The sequence below is a fragment of the Brettanomyces nanus genome, chromosome 3 (assembly GCF_011074865.1).
Source record: "Brettanomyces nanus chromosome 3, complete sequence".
Lineage (NCBI taxonomy): Eukaryota > Fungi > Ascomycota > Pichiomycetes > Pichiales > Pichiaceae > Brettanomyces > Brettanomyces nanus.
The window spans coordinates 158,173-176,519 of NC_052376.1; the positions used below are offsets into that span (position 1 = coordinate 158,173).

Consider the following 18,347-nt stretch of genomic DNA (forward strand, 5'->3'; position numbering starts at 1 on the left):
GATGGCATTGCACCAGCAGATTCTCAAGTTATCGACGCTTATTCAAGAACTGGTGTCTAATGTTGATGAATATGAAACTCTCAAAAGCGTCTCAGATACCGCTCCTACTATAGACAGTAACGAAGAGTTGACATCTACTTTGAGGAAGATTGATAACTCCCTCAAGTACATTGAGATTCTCTTCGAGGATGAGTTTTCGGAGAATGAATACGATGCTCTTGTAAGTTTATTGGGGATATACGATAAAGCTTTAAGTTCTCTTCCAGAGGTTGAAGTAGAAGGCTATACGTTTGATAGAACCAAGATAGAGGAAGTGAGGGAAAATGCAAATGGGGAAAACGGAGGAGGATACGACGAGGATATGGTCGACATGACCTTGAATCCAAGTATCTCTTCGAAGCATAAGAAATCCGTACGCTTTAAGGATAATCTTGTGGACGCTGAACCTACCAAATATAAGGACGATAGAGATGTTTTGTTCCAAGATAATGAGTCGCTCTCGTCTCAGGCGTCCACCACGTCACAGACCTCGTCACAGATGTTGTCAAACAAGCAAATATTTATTAGCAATCAGCAGGAAATTATAAATCAAGACCAAACATTGGATCATCTTGGTGACTCGGTAAGTAGACAGCACGAAATGTCTCTACAGATCAACGGTGAGGTGAATGATCATATGGTTTTATTGGATGATCTAGAAAATGGAATGGACAGAACTAACGTCAGATTGATCAGAGGACAACGTAATATACGCAGATTTAGAGAGGCTCTACGGGAAAGGGGAGACTGGTGTACAATCTTGGTCTTGGTGGTTGTATTGTTATTTTTATTAGTGGTAGTTAAATAGATAGATATCGCGATTCGAGGTGTCATGGATTAATAGGATTTTTCTTTCTTGTTCACCAACTTCAGCTCCTTCTAGAAACTGATGGTTCTCGTTCGAAATCTCCGTTCGTTTCATAGCACTTCCAGACAGCTAGCTGGTCATCACCATAATAAATTTTCACTAAGAGATGACCCATTAGTACAGCCTGCTGAGCCTGCTGAGCCTGTGAGAGCCCGTTTTGCTCCTTCCCCTACTGGTTTCTTGCATTTGGGCTCTTTAAGGACTGCTCTATACAATTATCTTGCGGCAAAATCAACACACGGTCAATTTCTCCTTAGATTGGAAGACACTGATCAGAAGAGGTTGGTTCAAGGTGCTGAACAGAATATATATGAGACGTTGAAATGGCTTGGTATGAATATCGATGAAGGACCGATACAAGGGGGTCCTTATTTTCCATATCGACAGAGTGATAGATCGAAAATATACGCCAAGTATGTACGAATTTTGCTAGATAAAGGCTTTGCATATAGATGCTACTGCTCGAAGCATAGATTGGATCAGCTTCGTGACTCGGCAAGACTACTCAAGCCACCAACCACGGCATCTTATGATCGTTACTGTTTGAATCATTACACTAAGGAACAATCGGATGTCAAATGTGCCAATGGTGAGGAGTTTACAGTCAGATTTGTTTCTCCTAAGCGTTATCCAATATTTACGGATCTCTTACACGGTGAAATCGATCAACAGATCCAGATAAACCCCGTTGATGTTCGTTATGAGGATCCTGTGCTATTGAAAAGTGATGGCTTACCCACTTACCACATGGCTAATGTGATTGATGATCACTTGATGAAGATCACACATGTCATCAGAGGTGAAGAATGGCTTGCTTCCACCCCTAAACACGTTGCATTGTACAATGCTTTTGGCTGGAAACCTCCTAAATTCATTCATATACCATTACTTACCACTGTTGATAACAGAAAGTTATCCAAAAGATCGGGGGACATAGATATAATGTCACTTAAGGCCAAAGGTTATTTACCTGAGGCTCTCATAAACTTCAGTGTCTTATTTGGTTGGTCTCCCAAACGTACGTATGGCAAAAAGTCCAGCGAGATATTCAGTTTGCAAGAATTAGAGAACGAGTTCTCGCTGGAAGGTCTTACCAAGGGTAATGCTAAGGTCGACTTTAGCAAGCTCGAATTCTTTAACAAGCATTACTTGGGTAAAAAGCTTGCAGATACTGAGTCAGAGTTCTACAAAAAAAGCTTGGACGACATCTTTCATAAGCTTAGTACTACTTTGAATTTGCCTCACTTGTCTAAGAATGAAGTAGATAAGGTATTAACAGCTGTGGGTTCGGCTTTGAGTAAAGTAGATGAACTCGATACAGAACAGTATTGGTATTTCTTCATCAAGCCTTCTTATTCCATAGATTCATTTTTGAAGAGCACAAAGTTGGATACTGATACTATCAGGAAGATCGTCCAACAATTGAGGGACAATTCAGTGGGGTTATCTGTTGAAAACATGAGTCAGACCATTAAGCAGATAGCGGAGAGTATTCCAGGAATAAAGAGAAAATCCGTCTATCAAACACTTCGGTATGCTCTCAGTGGACCTCAATCAGGTACCAATATGCACACCATTATCAATATTCTAGGCATGAAAGAAACCGAGAATAGAATTGCCGACTTTGCAGAAGCTTTGAATCACGCTTGAAAGAAGGAGTTGTATACATATAAACCATTAATTAAATATCTGTACATAAAAGACGCTCACTCTGCTTCACACAACCTCTTTAAATACCCAGGATCGCTGCTCATCCGACTCTTGAACCTGTTCCACCAGTCATTGAACTTGTTCATGGATACTTTGTTATTTGAGTCCGCAAAAGAACTTAAGAAATTGTAAGCGTTACCGATAATCTTATTGGAAAATTCAAGAACCTGCGATTGAGTAAGGTCCTTAGATGCAGCAAGAGCAGCGTTTGCCGGGGAATTCACAGTAACCAATGACTGTGAGTTATATGCAGCGTTCGTTGCTCCTGATAATTTTAGCTGTTCTAGCTGAGGCAATGCAGTATCATTAGGTTCGATCGAGATGCCTAATATGATCGAGGCCGAAGTACCTTCCGTACCAGTACCAGTACCAGTACCACCAGTACCACCAGTACCTTCACCAGATCCATCCATATCTATGTCACCCTCTGATGGCATAACAGAGGATGCAACGTCGATCGACCCTATGTTCCCCGGGTTGATCTTGAATATAGCACTCTGTTTCTGTGCAGTGAGACCTCCTAATAGCTTAAACTCGGTACTGACAAAAGGTGGTGCAGAGGCGTCCCTACCATTCACCTGGAACTGGTAGTAGATCAGAGCAACAAATGAAGGGTCAAATTGAATGTTGGGTAACAGAAAGATCGACAAATGATATACGTTCTTCACCGAAAGTTCATCGTATTTAATTGTATACTGAGATGAGTCAATCTGTTGTGCCAAACTGATCGCTCTGCCTGCTAAAGTTGAGCCAAACATGGCAGATCAATCGAATAGAAGGAAAAGCGTAACTTGACTGTTGATCTTGTTATTCTAGTTCGAAACCGTCTATCTCTTTTATTATAGTTATCCCTCCATTTCTTGAAAGATACCGAATAGTCTAGAATAAGGCTGTGCAAATCGATGAAAAATGCAACTATTTTCTTTCTCAGGCTGTGCTGTCTTCATTTAGACTTTTCATGCCCATCTATTGTTCGAACTTAATTTGATTTCACTAATGATATATCTACATACTGAAAAGACCATGCTGTCTGGGTTACTGCGACGGTATTCGACACTTCTATATCGTCCTGGGTCCACATATCTTCTTGGCCAGGTTAGACTTGATCCTTCTTTAGTCAGTACAAAGGTGCCTCAAGTTCAGGTTGAACAATCCAAGGCCAGAGTCAATCCTGATGAATTCATGGCCAAAGTGAGCCTCAAAAGGGCGCCCCAGCGAATACTTAACACTCCTACATCATCACTTGGGTGGTATAATTACCTAACAGAAAGTATCACTAAAGAACAAGTTGATGGTAGGCTAGTATCTTTCAAAGATACAGTTTGTACCGATCTTCAAAGACAAAAGCTCTATTCAGGGTTTAAAGTATGTTATAGCCGACAACTTTCCAGATTTGGCATGTATCAACTTGGCTTAAGGTTGGAAGATTTTGAGCTCGACAAATCGGTACGAAGAAGTACCTCGGAGCCACTTCAGAAGAAGCGCAGAATCAATCAGATGGTGAAATATGTGGCTGATCATTTAATCGATTCACAGAAGAACTTATCCGTCATTAACAAGCGACTAAAGTTGAAAAGACTGGCGCCAGACTTTTACTTGCATCAACAGTTCGTGATAAATCTTGGAAAGAAGGATTTATCGAAGATGGTTGACATTTATTTCGAGTTACCTGAGCCTAGAGCACTTTATTTGACAAGTTTCGAGTTTGAAAAGTTTATGAGTCAAGTGCTAGCTTATAAAATGTCGAAGGAAGATCATATCTTGGATTCAGAGAAACTTGTTGACTTGTTTAAGAACTTGTTAGATGATCATATCCCATTAACAGGGTTTGAGTTGACAAAGTATGTGTTTTTCACACTAAAGAATATGTCCAGTTTGCATAAACTTGACAAGGACTCTTGTTTTAACGGTGTTATGCAGTTGCAATCCAGATTCATCTTTACCAGATCGATATGGAACTTAATTCTAAACGAATTTCCTGAGAAAAGAGATATTGTCTTGAAAGAGATGGCCAATAAGGTGACGCTTAATCGAGATTTGCTAATAACTCTACTTAAGACGTCAACTTCAATATCAGAGTTAGCCAATTTACTTGGTCTTGTTCAATTGAAGCATATTCATTTGGATCCTCAAATGTTCGAACTCATTTTGCGCAAGCTTATCGGCTTTGGTTACTATTTTTTGGCCAAAGGCATGCTTGAGACTCTGCTAACTTCTCGAAGACCTCTGAAGATGGATTCTTTTTCTGAGGGTGTGCCAATATTTCCTACGCGTGTTGAGAGGAAACTCGCTAGGCAATACGAGGCTTTTAATGGTAGTTTACTGTATAGGGCCAGAAGTGCACCTCCCAGAGCGAACAAGGTGGACTTTTCAAGACTCATCTACTATTATTTCAAACCTTCGCCTATGATTTGCTCTGTTTTTCTTGATTCTCTGTGTGATTCAGAGGTTTTTACAGAAGCAAAGAAGTTTGAGGTCAACAACATACTCGAACTTATGATTAAGAATAAGATACCATTGATAAACTCACAGTTGTTAAATGTTCTTTCGAAACTGCTGGTCAGTCTTCCGGAGAACTTGGAGCTAGATATGAAGATGGTTCTTCAATTGAATGACCTTGCATTGAGCTCCATTGAATATAATGAGAGGTTACATGCAAATTCTAAAGATTTCAAGTATGATAAGAAATACTTATCCAGCTTTATTAAAGAACAGGTTGGCAATAGTGTGGTCAATGAGCTTAGGAGTTCTTTCAAGTTGTCATTTGAGCTGTTCAGGAAATGGCCTGCGGAAGGCATCGAAGGATTTTACTATGAAATGAGGATTGAAGTGAAGGAAAAGATGTTAAAGATATATGATGAGTTGGAGATTGTAGAAGAGTAAAATGATTTGTTCATCGATACTTGTACATAATTAGGATACACTTAATGGATTATTGGGTTTACATGGTATGAATTGCTCAACCTCTCCTCTTATGCGATTGTATCACCCCTGTAGCACTCCTAAGAAACGTCAGATCCTCATTAACTTCCTGTGGTTTCAATGATGGACATCCTTCATATCCCTTGCTAGAATATCTCATGCTAGCCTTCTCCTTTCTCTTGAGCACCTCTTCTCCATACAAAAACACATTAAGCTTAGCATTGTTTGTAAGGATAGGTTTATGTGAACCATCATCTGAGGCTGGTGACTTGCTCTTTCCATGAGTTGTTCTTTGACGCTTTCTACCTCCACTTGATCCGTATCCTGTTGCTGTCCCTGTACCTGTGCCAGAATCATAGGAATCGTCGGCATTGCTCTGTAACAGAAAACTGATTCCATCCTCGTGTCTCTTCTGTCTGCGAACCCTTCGATCAGAAGAAAAAAAGAATGAAGATGACGAGTCAAAGCCCGAATTGTACCCACTTTCAGATCGCACTGCCGTACTGCCGTTTCCTCCTATATTTATAGGATGATGATATCGAGTACCCACGTGACCAGTCGATGAGGAGGACGTCGCTATGTCGATGAGTGCTTTGTCTTCTTTCAACTGGCAGATCTTGCTCACTATGCGATCCTCGAGCTTTCGTTTCACTGTCTGTACAATATCCTCTGTTTCTTTGGAGGCCTTATCATAGTCTTCTTTGAATTGCTTATTGATAGATTGGACCTGATATTCCTCGGCCAACCGAAGCCTCAATAAATCTGCATCTCGTTGTTCTTCAAAATCTCTAACTTTTTGAATGTACTGTGGATTGTCTCCTGAATGTAAGGAGCTTAGTTTGTATTGTAACTGTATGAGTGCATCTCGATAGTGATAGTCTTTATCGGCCTCAAATTGCTGCTCAAGTCGCTGAATTTTGCCTTGAATTTGCAGCCGTCTGCGGTCCTTTTTTGTCATATGATGAGCCTTGTATTCTGACATGGTTGGTTGTTGCTCAGAAGACAAAGTATCGAGGGAATATAGGTGACCTCCCATAAATAAGATCGCAGATATTTTTCTCTCTCTAATTTATCTGGTGCACGGATGGTAAGGTACATCAGATGATGGTGTCGTACAAGCATTTGCTGCAGAGGATAGATGAAGTAGTATATTTCATTATTAAAGACTACAAACTCCAATAAATAAGTGATGCCATCATGGATACCACCTAAAGTGTTTCCAAATAGAGTATTGAGTTATTTGAATCACAGTTTTGTTTTCTTATTATATACTCCGCTCTTAGCTGATTTCTCTCTATGGTGAGCTTCAATTTTAAGTATCTTGAAAATTCTCCAATATAAGCTATAGTAGTTGAAGCAATGTTTGAGATTGCCCTTACTTTTCTTCAGTTCAAATGTCGGTTTGTATCTCTAGTTATGATATTTTCCTAGTGAAAACTTGTTGAGTACTGAACTATGTAGATGATCACTACGCAGAGATAGAAAGTACGATTATTCACTCAGTGGCCTGCTTCTTTAAGCCTGTCTTCAATGAATCATCACTTTTCTCGGCACTTACCACTTTCTCTCCGTTCCTGACTCTCTTAATAACTTCCAAGTAGTTATAGGGCACAAATCCAAGTCGTCCATCTCTTGATCTACATCTCCACCAATTAGAGGGTTCTCCATTAGGCCCACTTTTTGATAATATCGCAACTAGATCTCCTTTCTTCAAACCCAATTCCATTTGCTCGTTCTCTGGATTGAAATTATACATCACTCTAGCAAATTCCAGCTTCTTTGGATCAAGAATCTCCAATGCATTTCCTATAAGGTTTCCATTTCTTGCAGCAATTCCTTGTTGATTCTGCTGTTGTTGCTGCTGCTGCCGCCGTTGTAGCACTCTTTGTTGTTGCTGTCTAGCAACCGTTGTGACCAATTTTTTCAACAAATAAGGCATTCCAAATACAGCAGCCAAAAAGAATAGTAGCGGCTTCAAAGAGCCTCGGCCATTTTTATTGTTATCATTGCTGCCATTGCTAATGCTCTTATTATTTCTGTTTAGCCCACTTTGTTCAATTCTTTTCTGATATTTTTTGAACTCATCGATAGAAAATCTCGTTTTGGAGCCTTTCAACCGACGCAGAAGCTTTTTGATCCATCCCATCACTGCGTAAATGCCTAATAGCGAGCCTAGAGCATCCTTCAAATGAGAAAACTGCTCTGCAACAGACATCATAGTAAAAAAAGAGTTATGGGTGGCATAATACGTGCTCTCTAACATCTGAGCAAATCCCGTGACCGCACCTATAAAGCTTTCAATTAACTGGAAGGTGGTTTCAGTCCCCTGAGCCAAAGAGCCAGCAAAATTGTTTCCACCAAACATTCCTCCTCCCATACCCAGTCCTGATCCGTACATACCCAGTCCAGAACCGTACATTCCAGAACCGTACATGCCGGAACCATACATACCAGAACCATACATACCAGAGCCATAAGAGCCATAAGAACCATAGGAGCCAATGCCAGATCCATAACCTGGATTATTATTATATCCAGTGCCATATGAATCGGGGGCACTAGGGTTATTTGTATTTGTATTCATGTCTGTGCTTGCATTTCTGAGTGTCTGTGGCTTCTCAGGAAGAGCTGGAGCGTTATCTGAGTTATCAGAAGAAGTATTCATGTGAGAAGATTGAGCAACCTGCTGGGTCTGCGTAGAACCAGTTGTATTAAGACCAACAGAGGCACCAGAAGTACCAGAGCTGACTTCCCAAGGTTTGGGGCGACTACTAGACATTGTAACAAGAACGTGTAGTTGGTTAATAAGAAAGAAAAAGTCACATTCAAAAAGAGCAAAATGATACGAGTCAAATTTATGTTTTCTATATCCGCGGAATCACCAAAGTGGGGAGGCCGAATGTGAGGAGAAAAAAAAAGGGGGGGAGGAAGAAGAAGGCGCGGTAATCATTGGCATGCTCATGAAACGCCCGGTAGAATGGGTGATGCCTGGTATACCTAACGAAGCCTAAACTACTCAGTCTCATAGTATATTTATTCACTTTACATTACCTTAGGTTTAAGCACTCCACATCGAATACTTCTGAGGTTCCATGACACTGATAGGCTGAACTTTACCCTCGTCCTGCTTATCCCCATCGGGAATACTGCTGTCGTTATCGTCATCTCCTTCTTGCTCATTCGATGTTATTAACTCATTCTTCTTACTCACTACGATTCTTGGAGCCCGATTGGCTTCAAAAACAGCTTCTTCACAGAGTTGTAGTCCCTCATCTGTGGCACCAAGATCGCTTGCTTCGATCAATTTCGTCCTCACTGCAAGTGCCTGTTTTCTCAGAGAAAGCCTATCTATAAGTAAATTATGCTTTTCCAGAGCCAAACTTCGCTTTTCTTCCAACACCTGGCTCTCTAAGGCTTTCAATTGTTCCATTTTTTGATCAAACTTCTTCAAAGAAAGCTCCAATATTGATGAAATCAACCCGTCTTGCTTTCTGAGTTCTATTTCTGACTTGGCATCGCAGTTTCCCATTATTGCACCATAAGCCTTTTTGATTGCTTTACTAGCTTCTCCATCTTTCTTTAAATCTTCTGCTGTTAACACCGAATCACCAACACTCGACACAAGTTGACTCACTGCATTATGAATACCGTTGGCAATGCCTTCCTGATGGTTGTCCTCTGAAACCTCGCCGTTCCCGAGTTTGAGTCTCTTCAAATAATCCAGATAAGTTTCCTTACTAAGCTGTTTCTCCAAGTATCTATCTTCAATAGGAAGTTGAATAAACTTCGCTATACACTGCTCCTTGGTCCTAGAACCAACATGACCACAGATGGAATTCCAGTTATTTCCATACATTTCTATAGCTTCCAATAAAAGCAATATCTCCTGATCTGACCAAGGACGTGAATCAGATTCAGCCTGAATCTTGTCCAATTTGACAAAATCAGCGCTCTTGAAAGTCGAAGGAAACTGACCATCCTCAAACGCACGCGATGAAATGTTTTGTTTACTCTTGAGGTTATGATACCTTGTTTCGGTAATATCATTACCAGTAATGCTACAGTAAAGCTGTTTAATTCCAGCAAATTTGGTGTTCTTACTAGTTTCCTCATTGCGCAATGTGAACGCATCCTGAGTAGAGTCGTAGATGTTATGTCTTAGCTCTAAGTTGAGAGGAATTTCATCAACTTTAAGCGAAGGAGATGTCTTCTGTTTCTTGAGAGGTGGCTCATCGGTAGAAGCGACATCAGTAGTATGATCAACATCACCTGCAACCTTAATGTCTGCTCCTTCTGGAATGAACGGCTCAAATCCGGTGGGCTTATCCAAGGTGATCTGGAAATGTCCGGTATACTGAGGACCTGTACGGAATGACTTAGTTTTAGGATCGATCTGATAATTGATCAACCCCCACTTCATCAGAAATCCATGAATCCTCATAATAGAGGCTACGTCTCCTGCCAAGTTCCTCCTAGCAGCAGTGACAGAGAGATATTCCAGGGGATTTAATCGGTATGTGTTGATCATAAAATCTCTCATTTCCTTGTAAACCTTAGGAGTCTTGAATCGAGACTCTACGGCAAAGAACTCCGGTAACGATCGCTTCTCAATATCATGAATCTTGTTCATGTCAAACCATTTGGCGTACGAGGGAATAATAACCGGCTTGCTTTGCTTTGCAATAAACTTCTGGGCATCCTCTTCAAGCTGTCTGATCTTCTGATCAATGTCTGTCTTGACCACAGTTTCGGTGGGCCCATTATGTTCAACGGTTTCGGTGGGCTCAGTTTTCCCAACGGTCTCCGTAGGCTCCATAGGCTCTGTTTGCTCTGTTTGCTCCGCAGTCTCTGTTTGCTCCGTCTGCTCTGTTTGCTCCGTCTGCTCTGTTTGCTCCGTCTGCTCCGTCTGCTCAACGGGACCCACAGGATCTTCAGAGGCTTTTTCGCTCATCTTGATTCAAACTCAATTAATCTGTAACGCGTAAAATTCGTATGTAGCGTATATTTTCGAAAATAGCGCTTGTTGTTCAACACTTAACACTTTATTACGGCTCCAATACGGGATTCACCAGACACCAAGATAGAGAAAAAATTATAAAATAAAACAAACCAAGACAAATAAACAAGGTGGCCAAGAAGACGTAAAATTTTTTTCATCGGCTACGCGAATTGAGATGCTTAAGTAATCAAGTAAGATACGCCGTTATTGAATATATCCATACACAGACCAACTACTATACAAAACAGGTTCTTTTCAAAACCTCCACTCCGCATCTGCACTCTCTATTGCCCATGCAAATTTCTCTCTTAGTGCCTTCGTAAACAGTTTCTCTATAGGAACATCAAATTTCTTGGAAAACATCACCGTTAAACGAGGATCTATGTAGTTAACCTTGGATGTTGATAGTGCAACCGTAGAATTATCTTCTTTATCCTTTCGTTGAAGATTGGTGTTGGTGATTCTTTCCTCCAACTTCTCCACCTGTTTCTCAATCTTCTCCACCGTCATAGAACCTTTTAGTTCATACTTATGACTTCTAGCTTCAGCCTTCAGCTGCTTAGACTTCTCCTTGAATTTTTCTGCTCGCTTCTTCCTATCCTCCTTCAATGCTTCTGATTTTTGCTTGTACTCTTCCTTACTTAACTTCTTCTTATCCCAGTCCAACTTCTGCTTTTCCCTGGTATAGCGCTTTTCGTCCCGTTCTTTCTCATTCTCTAGAACCCTTTCCACAATCTCTTTCTCAGTTTCCTTCGACAATTCATCAATCTCTACGAAATAATCACCCTTCTTCTTCTTCAACTTCTTTTCCATCTGAAGAAGTATTCTCTTCAAACGAATCTTCCTCCATTGCATTTCTTCAATCTTCTCGTTCATCTTTTGAACCCCTGCTTCGAATCCTTTACTCACATTACGTTGATGATTACATAGAATGGCAACCTCTCTGTTGGCAGCATTGAACTGAACAACTTTCTCATTCACTGTACCCTTATTTGGAATTAAATCCAATTGCTCCTGCATTGTCTTAGATGCATTGTAGGTACGGAAAACCTTAGCAGTCAATCCTGGAAGATAGCTATGGAAATATTTGTTCAATATCGATGGATCCAAACGATCAAATAGATCATCTCCCGGTTTTTTCGGTTCCTTCTTGAAAATACGAAGATTCTTGAACACTTGCATGTCCACTTCCACCTCCTGATAAAATCTAACACTATCTTTTCCTAGAAAGTCAAAAATAACAACATTGGGAGGCTTCAGGAACACGTGCTCATATCTTAAAGAACAACAACCAACAGTATCTGCCTCATCCTCCGACTTCTCTCCTCCTGCTCTGAGTGCAAATACATCTATCAGATAGGTCGCAGTGGCTATCTGCCTTTCAATCATTAATCGAGACTTCAACTTCTTTCGATAATCTGTTCTGATGGCATCAATATAATTCTTCAAAGCACGAGCCTTCTCGAACTTTTTAAAGTCACTGACTCCTTTAAGAGTAGAATTATTGGCAAAACGAACATATTTAACAGAGTTGGAGATATTTTCTCTCCACATTGCAAGCCACGCAACTGTATTATCATGCCTAATCTCTCCCCACTTATGTCCCCTCGGTGGAGAAGGAACAGGAGCACTCTTACCGAGGTTTAAAGATACTTGCTCAGGGTAAACTCGCCTTTTGAGTTTACCTGTTTTTGGATGTGCACCACGACCTCTGAATAAACCTGGAGGCTCGATTCGAAAGTTACCCACCTGTTCTTTACGACCATCCAAAAGACAATATTTGTACTTTTCTTCACTCTTGAGCCTTTCATCTCGAACCCTTTTCCTTTCTTGAGGAGGTAAGGCCTTTTTCTTTTCTCTTTCCTTTTCAAAATAGGCATACATCTTACTGAAATCACACTTATCGAACTCTTTAATTTCAGCCTCCGGACATCCTCCATTCTCTTTCAACACCTCAATAAAATCATGAAAGAAATTCTTCTGAAAAACAGGGTTTTTGGCATTCTCTGTGCCAATCATCGCCCCAAAGAATCCCGCAACCTCTTCTGCAGCGGGCGGTAAACTTACAGGTTCTCCACCATATATTAATCTCACACTTTTCGGCAATGTCTTGTACTCGGGAGGAAAAATGACACCATGATGTTCCAACGTATGCCACTTGATTTCTCCATCGAAATCATCTTGATTTTCCCACCATTTATAGAGATCAACTTCTTCTTTGATCTGTTCTTCTTTCTTCAATTTGATCTCTTTCTTCACTTTACTCTCTTTCTTTACTTTACTCTCTTTCTTCATTGTACTCTCCTTACTCTCTTTCTTTACTTTCTTCTCTTTCTTCACTTTACTCTCTTTCTCTACTCTCTTCTCTTTAACCCCTTCCCTCACTTTAGTCTCTTTCTTCACCTTCTTCAATTTACGTCTCTTATCTCCTTTATCTTTTGACTGTCGCTTCCGCTTGCTGTATAATACAATTTCATCCTCGGAATCATTTTTTTCCTTCTCCTCTCTTTTCCTACTCACCTTCGGTGCAACATACTCATCATCATCCTCAGTTTTAATTGTATGCCTACGGCGAGAAAATACTGGCAACGGCACGTCATCCTCTTCTCCAGAAGTTGACACAGGCATAGCAACTGGAAGAGGAAAAGAATCACTGCTAAGGAACATAAGGAAGAAGGAATAGAGATGAATAAAGTGATCCGCGTTTATTTCATTCTTTTTCCAACCTCTTTTTTTTCAGACGCGTTAGAATAATCTATGCATGGAGGTCACGTGAATAACTTAAGACATATATCAAATATAAGCTTTTCTTTCACCACAAGTGATAGGGTAGAAGAGCAAAAATGCATAAAGATTGAAAATGAATCTCGTAGGAATTATGGCCTCAACCAAAGGTTAATTGTTATAATTGTAAATTTGTATTGACCAGGTTTGGATAACCTCTGAAACTACTTACGATTTGTTTAATAATCTGTTACGTTGCCAGATTTTACATGACGTTGCTAATCAGCTCTTTTTATGCGAAATTAATGAATATTTCATGAGCGAAGCTAGGTGAAAGGAGTTGAAGTGGTTTTTTATCTCAGTCGAAAAAGCCATGTGCTCTCGGAAATAAGATATCGATTCCGACGGAGATATAACGGTAGATCCTATACCGACAAAAATGACATTGTATTCGGTAAAATTACCCTTTCGGGCGGCTCTAGGGCATTCTGTTAACCATTTCTCTATAACTTCTTTTACTTATCTCCGTGATTCTAATTTTTTTGCTATTGTACGGGCTAGCCGACAATAAAACGTCTTTCTATAAATAATTCTTGTCTTCTCCGCATGCTACCTAGCAATCACTTGGTGACGTAACAGTATTAATTCATTCCCAGGCGCAACGAAGTACGGGGTTAACAGCATAGTCCCGACACAAAATATTCGGTATATATATTTTCCGCATAATCCGGTATTTTACCAAGATTGCTTCTCTGCTAACTGTATATCTACGTTTTCTATTCGGTAATTACAATGGGTTTCGTATACAATCAATTATTCAAGCGACTTCCATATCCTACTGGATCTTATGCTGGGAAGACAGTTATCGTTACTGGTAGCAATACAGGCTTAGGTCTCGAGGCTGCACGACACTTTGCCAGATTGGGAGCTTCTAAGCTTATTCTTGGTGTTCGTAATTTGAAGAAGGGAGAGGAGGCAAAGAAGGATATCGAAAGTACTACGAAATGCGGTAAAAATGTGATCGAGGTTTGGAAGGTTGATATGTCCAGTTATGACAGTGTCAAGCAGTTTGCTACCAAAGTTAATAAAAAACTTGAACGTTTGGACACTTTCTTGGCCAATGCAGGAGTTGCCAAGACTCGTTTTGAGTTGGCGGAGGAAAACGAAACTAGTATCACTGTGAACGTAGTTTCTACTTTCCTTCTGGTGGGATTAATCATGCCTAAATTGAAGGAAACTGCTTTAAAATTCCACACCAGACCTAATTTAACAATTACCTCATCGGAGGTTCATGCATGGACCAAGTTCCCTGCTAAGTCGGCGCCAGAAGGAAAGATTTTTGATACCTTAAGTGACAAGGATTTTCTTGAAAAGAATATGGGTGACCAGTATCAGGTTACCAAACTTCTTGAAGTTCTAGCTGTCAGATATCTTGTCGAACACCATGACTTCCCGGTTACAATCGATTTGGTTAACCCTGGTTTTTGCAAGTCCCAATTAGGACGCGAAGTGAATTCATGGATATTCAGCTTGGGACAATTGATTTTGGCTATTAGTGCAGAAGCGGGAAGCCGTAACTTGGTTTTCGCAGCGTCTAGAGATGCTACATACAACGGAAACTACGTCAGCTATTGCGAACTTACCCAGCCTTCAGATTTTGTGTTAAGCGATGAGGGTAAGAAGGTTCAGGAACGAGTTGGTAATGAGTTAATGAAGAAACTCGAGACTATTCAACCTGGAATTACGGAAAATTTCTAACCTTTAGAATATTAAGCTTGTGGTGTTGATTATTTTTATTTTTTGTTTTGCAGTACTCGTTGTTTGACTCCTTGAGTACTTCCTTTTTAGGCGATCGTTCTTTTTTGGACGCTGATGTTTACATGTAAATATTTGTTACTAAATCTTTCAAATTGATCTTTATCTGTTTTAAGCCTTGTAGCATAGGAGATACCGAAAGCTCGCAGTTCAGTCAGCTTCTGGAAAAGATATTAACACTAACGAACTACAGCGGGCTGAGTTTGAATGCATTGAAGGGATATCAAATACGAGGAACTCTACTTTCCCCGTTATCTAGAGCAACCTAATCTTTTTGATAAACAGTACTGCCATCTTGGTCATCACTCGCTATTCATCCTTTCTCTCTTACCTTATTCCTTCCTGCGCTTCCTGGAGATTTTCATCTACCACCCAAAAAGGAAATAGGTAAACGAAATTTATTCTATTTACCTTTACCCAATTAGGCAATCTCGAACAAAAGTTAGTGCAGCGTAATTTTCTTCAATTTTGATCTCAACTACTTATAACTTTACTCATCTGTTTCTCCAGATACCGATTTTGTTTTACAACATATTCGTTGTACTGTTTGGTGATCATTTCCGTCAATATTTCAGCGAAATTGTTGAACGGGATTCCCAATAACAGATACCCTTGTATACCACTAATTTGAACGGTCCTTTCTCTTGTCTATCGCTTTTAGAAATCGATCTGTCATGTCGGGAAAACCTCTTCAAGCGCTTAACAGCGTTCAAATTAACGCCAAAAGCAACGGAATCATCCATACTCCCGCCAAGGCAGCAGTTTCGAAACCAGAAATCCATCATCATCGTCGCAAACAAAAGCTAAGCTCTCTTTGTAAGACTCCTCCAAGTGTCGTTCGTACCAGAAACGGTAGGGGCTATCACAGAGGTATGTTTTTAGGTGAAGGTGGCTTTGCAAGATGTTTTCAGATGAAGGATGAGTCCGGTAAGATATATGCTGCCAAGACTGTCGCCAAGGCTTCGATTAAGAACGAGAAGACCAAGACAAAACTGCTATCCGAGATTAAAATCCACAAGAGTATGTCACACCCCAACATTGTCAAATTCGTTGACTGTTTCGAAGATGACGTCAACGTCTATATTCTCTTGGAAATCTGTCCAAACCATTCACTTATGGATCTATTGAAGAGCAGAAAGTTCGTTAGCGAGCCTGAAGTTCGCTTCTTCATGACCCAGATCATCGGTGCTGTGAGATATCTTCACGGTCGCATGGTGGTTCATAGAGATTTAAAGTTGGGTAACGTTTTCTTTGATCCTGAAATGAATTTGAAAATTGGTGACTTTGGTTTAGCCACTGTACTCAATCCTCCTTATAACAAGAGATATACCATTTGTGGTACTCCGAACTATATCGCTCCGGAAGTTTTGGGCGGCAAAAAGACCGGCCACAGCTATGAGGTGGATATCTGGGCAATTGGAATTATGATGTATGCCATGTTGTTTGGCAAACCTCCTTTCCAAGCCAAAGATGTTCAGGTGATCTATGAAAGGATCAAGCGTAACGAGTACAGATTTCCATCCGATTCTTCTGTTTCTGAGCAAGCCGTTGATCTTATCAATATGTTGTTGAAGCACAACCCTAAAAGTAGACCTAGTTTAGACGACATTTTGCAGCATCCTTGGTTTACATCGGGTCCATTCCCATCAAGAATTACCACGGACTCGCTCAAGGGAACCCCTAGCAACTTCTCCATGCTAACAAGAGAGGAATCGTTGATCAACTTTGAAAATACCAAGAATCATGCCGGTATCGGTCATGATCCAACGGTTCCCGTGGAGATACTTACTAGCGATCTTCACAGCGAGAGACCTAAAACGCTCCTACCCCATTCTTTATCACCAGATAACAACAAGAGCAAATACCGGGAGATTATCAGCCCTATGGGAGGCAACGGTAATGTTAATGTCAAACCTTATAAGAGCAAGCTGTCGAGTGAACTCAATAGGGTGACTTATGAAAGTAAGATGGTGCAGTTATTGAATGAATCGCTGTCCAGGACGCTAACCAACCTTAAACAGATTGAAGATGGCACCACGGCAAATAATGTGCACAATATAGACCAGGTGGAGACACCAGTATTGGTTTCAAAATGGGTGGACTACTCAAACAAACATGGTTTTGCATACCAACTTACGACAGGATCGATTGGCGTGCTTTTCAACTCGGGATATACAGTATTGAAGAATCCCGAATACACCAAAGTTTGTATCATCGAACCAGTTGTTGAGAGAGGTTGGGATGTCCATAGTATGCAGCCAAACGATGTTCCTCCTTTCATGGAACGAAATGTTGAGATAGTGGATTTTTTCCAGAAGTACATGAATGCACATCTCTCGGATGTGGCCAATGGAGCGGATGAAGACGCACCAGAGGCGGTCTTTTTGAGAAGATACACGAGAGACGATAACTACATTATGTTTGAGATGAGCAATGGCAGCTATCAGTTCAACTTCAAGGATCACCACAAGTACGTACTATCACAGTATGGTGAGTATATCACACATGTTTCTCCTGCCAAGAAGATTGAGACTCTTCCGCTAGAATATGTGATCAGCCAGGGAAACTTTCTACAGTATAAAGACGAGTACTTTGACGTAAAGTACGAGTTTCTCAAGCACGCACTCAGGGAGAAAATAGCTATGTAACGTAATAAGCAGAAAGGCAGAAAATATTAAATTAAGCTAAACTATCGTACAGAAAGATAGTAAAAAATATACACGTGATAAATGCACGTGATCAAGTGCACATGCTTTTCCAATAGGCATTCCATATATTACTCGGGTCGCTCGCTTCGTTAGCAAAGCTCTATTTTACAGATTTATAACACCTCCTCATTTTCAGTAGCAGTCAACAAGGACTTCAATTCCCATTCTCTCTTGAACTTCTCGTTCAAGACTCCCAGTTTGAAAATTAGCCTGGTACAGGCATTTCTAAGAGCCGTTCTAGGCTTATAATCTTCTTCAGTCTGGATCCTCATTAGGAAATTGGCGAATAATGGATGCTGAACTTTGTAGGCGGCAAAAATGACCTTCGGATCGTTGATCAACTCCTGCCTAAGCAAGTTACCAAGAGTGTGGTCCTCCCTTTCGAACTTAACAATGATACAGTTAGGCACACGAGAGTCCGGCGTTATTCGGATCTTCGACACACCATCTGGTAAAATAAAAAGCTCGAATCTGTCTGGGGCATTCATTGTCAGCAGGGAGTACAGCTAATAGAGATAAACAAAGACCGTCGATGGTTAATAATTCACATACATAGTCAGGC

At 40.5% G+C, this 18,347-nt stretch overlaps 10 protein-coding genes across 10 annotated transcripts; 4 read left to right on the top strand and 6 right to left on the bottom strand.

Moving 5' to 3' along the window:
• Window position 1: 1 nt before the first annotated feature.
• FOA43_002720 (uncharacterized protein) lies at window positions 2–2,557 on the top strand (the record flags this gene model as incomplete). The annotated part of the gene is made up of 2 exons (XM_038923004.1): window positions 2–802; window positions 1,031–2,557. 2 exons carry the CDS (start codon window positions 2–4, stop codon window positions 2,555–2,557), a joined length of 2,328 nt encoding a protein of 775 aa, XP_038778932.1.
• Window positions 2,558–2,613: 56 nt separating this feature from the next.
• FOA43_002721 (uncharacterized protein) lies at window positions 2,614–3,375 on the bottom strand (the record flags this gene model as incomplete). Its single annotated transcript, XM_038923005.1, has 1 exon — window positions 2,614–3,375. One exon carries the CDS (start codon window positions 3,373–3,375, stop codon window positions 2,614–2,616), a length of 762 nt encoding a protein of 253 aa, XP_038778933.1.
• A 424-nt stretch (window positions 3,376–3,799) lies between these two features.
• Window positions 3,800–5,500, top strand: FOA43_002722 (uncharacterized protein; the record flags this gene model as incomplete). The annotated part of the gene is given in 3 exon segments (XM_038923006.1): window positions 3,800–3,808; window positions 3,975–3,982; window positions 3,994–5,500. 3 exon segments carry the CDS (start codon window positions 3,800–3,802, stop codon window positions 5,498–5,500), a joined length of 1,524 nt encoding a protein of 507 aa, XP_038778934.1.
• A 76-nt stretch (window positions 5,501–5,576) lies between these two features.
• FOA43_002723 (uncharacterized protein) lies at window positions 5,577–6,521 on the bottom strand (the record flags this gene model as incomplete). The annotated part of the gene is made up of 1 exon (XM_038923007.1): window positions 5,577–6,521. The coding sequence occupies one exon, from the start codon at window positions 6,519–6,521 to the stop codon at window positions 5,577–5,579; it is 945 nt and encodes a 314-aa protein (XP_038778935.1).
• Window positions 6,522–7,034: 513 nt separating this feature from the next.
• On the bottom strand, window positions 7,035–8,318 carry FOA43_002724 (uncharacterized protein; the record flags this gene model as incomplete). Its single annotated transcript, XM_038923008.1, has 1 exon — window positions 7,035–8,318. One exon carries the CDS (start codon window positions 8,316–8,318, stop codon window positions 7,035–7,037), a length of 1,284 nt encoding a protein of 427 aa, XP_038778936.1.
• Window positions 8,319–8,597: 279 nt separating this feature from the next.
• On the bottom strand, window positions 8,598–10,490 carry FOA43_002725 (uncharacterized protein; the record flags this gene model as incomplete). The annotated part of the gene is made up of 2 exons (XM_038923009.1): window positions 8,598–10,270; window positions 10,460–10,490. The coding sequence occupies 2 exons, from the start codon at window positions 10,488–10,490 to the stop codon at window positions 8,598–8,600; spliced, it is 1,704 nt and encodes a 567-aa protein (XP_038778937.1).
• A 303-nt stretch (window positions 10,491–10,793) lies between these two features.
• TOP1 (DNA topoisomerase 1) lies at window positions 10,794–13,166 on the bottom strand (the record flags this gene model as incomplete). Its single annotated transcript, XM_038923010.1, has 1 exon — window positions 10,794–13,166. The coding sequence occupies one exon, from the start codon at window positions 13,164–13,166 to the stop codon at window positions 10,794–10,796; it is 2,373 nt and encodes a 790-aa protein (XP_038778938.1).
• An 888-nt stretch (window positions 13,167–14,054) lies between these two features.
• Window positions 14,055–15,020, top strand: FOA43_002727 (uncharacterized protein; the record flags this gene model as incomplete). The annotated part of the gene is made up of 1 exon (XM_038923011.1): window positions 14,055–15,020. The coding sequence occupies one exon, from the start codon at window positions 14,055–14,057 to the stop codon at window positions 15,018–15,020; it is 966 nt and encodes a 321-aa protein (XP_038778939.1).
• Window positions 15,021–15,751: 731 nt separating this feature from the next.
• On the top strand, window positions 15,752–17,725 carry FOA43_002728 (uncharacterized protein; the record flags this gene model as incomplete). The annotated part of the gene is made up of 1 exon (XM_038923012.1): window positions 15,752–17,725. One exon carries the CDS (start codon window positions 15,752–15,754, stop codon window positions 17,723–17,725), a length of 1,974 nt encoding a protein of 657 aa, XP_038778940.1.
• A 173-nt stretch (window positions 17,726–17,898) lies between these two features.
• On the bottom strand, window positions 17,899–18,273 carry RPB11 (DNA-directed RNA polymerase II core subunit; the record flags this gene model as incomplete). Its single annotated transcript, XM_038923013.1, has 1 exon — window positions 17,899–18,273. The coding sequence occupies one exon, from the start codon at window positions 18,271–18,273 to the stop codon at window positions 17,899–17,901; it is 375 nt and encodes a 124-aa protein (XP_038778941.1).
• Window positions 18,274–18,347: the final 74 nt, after the last annotated feature.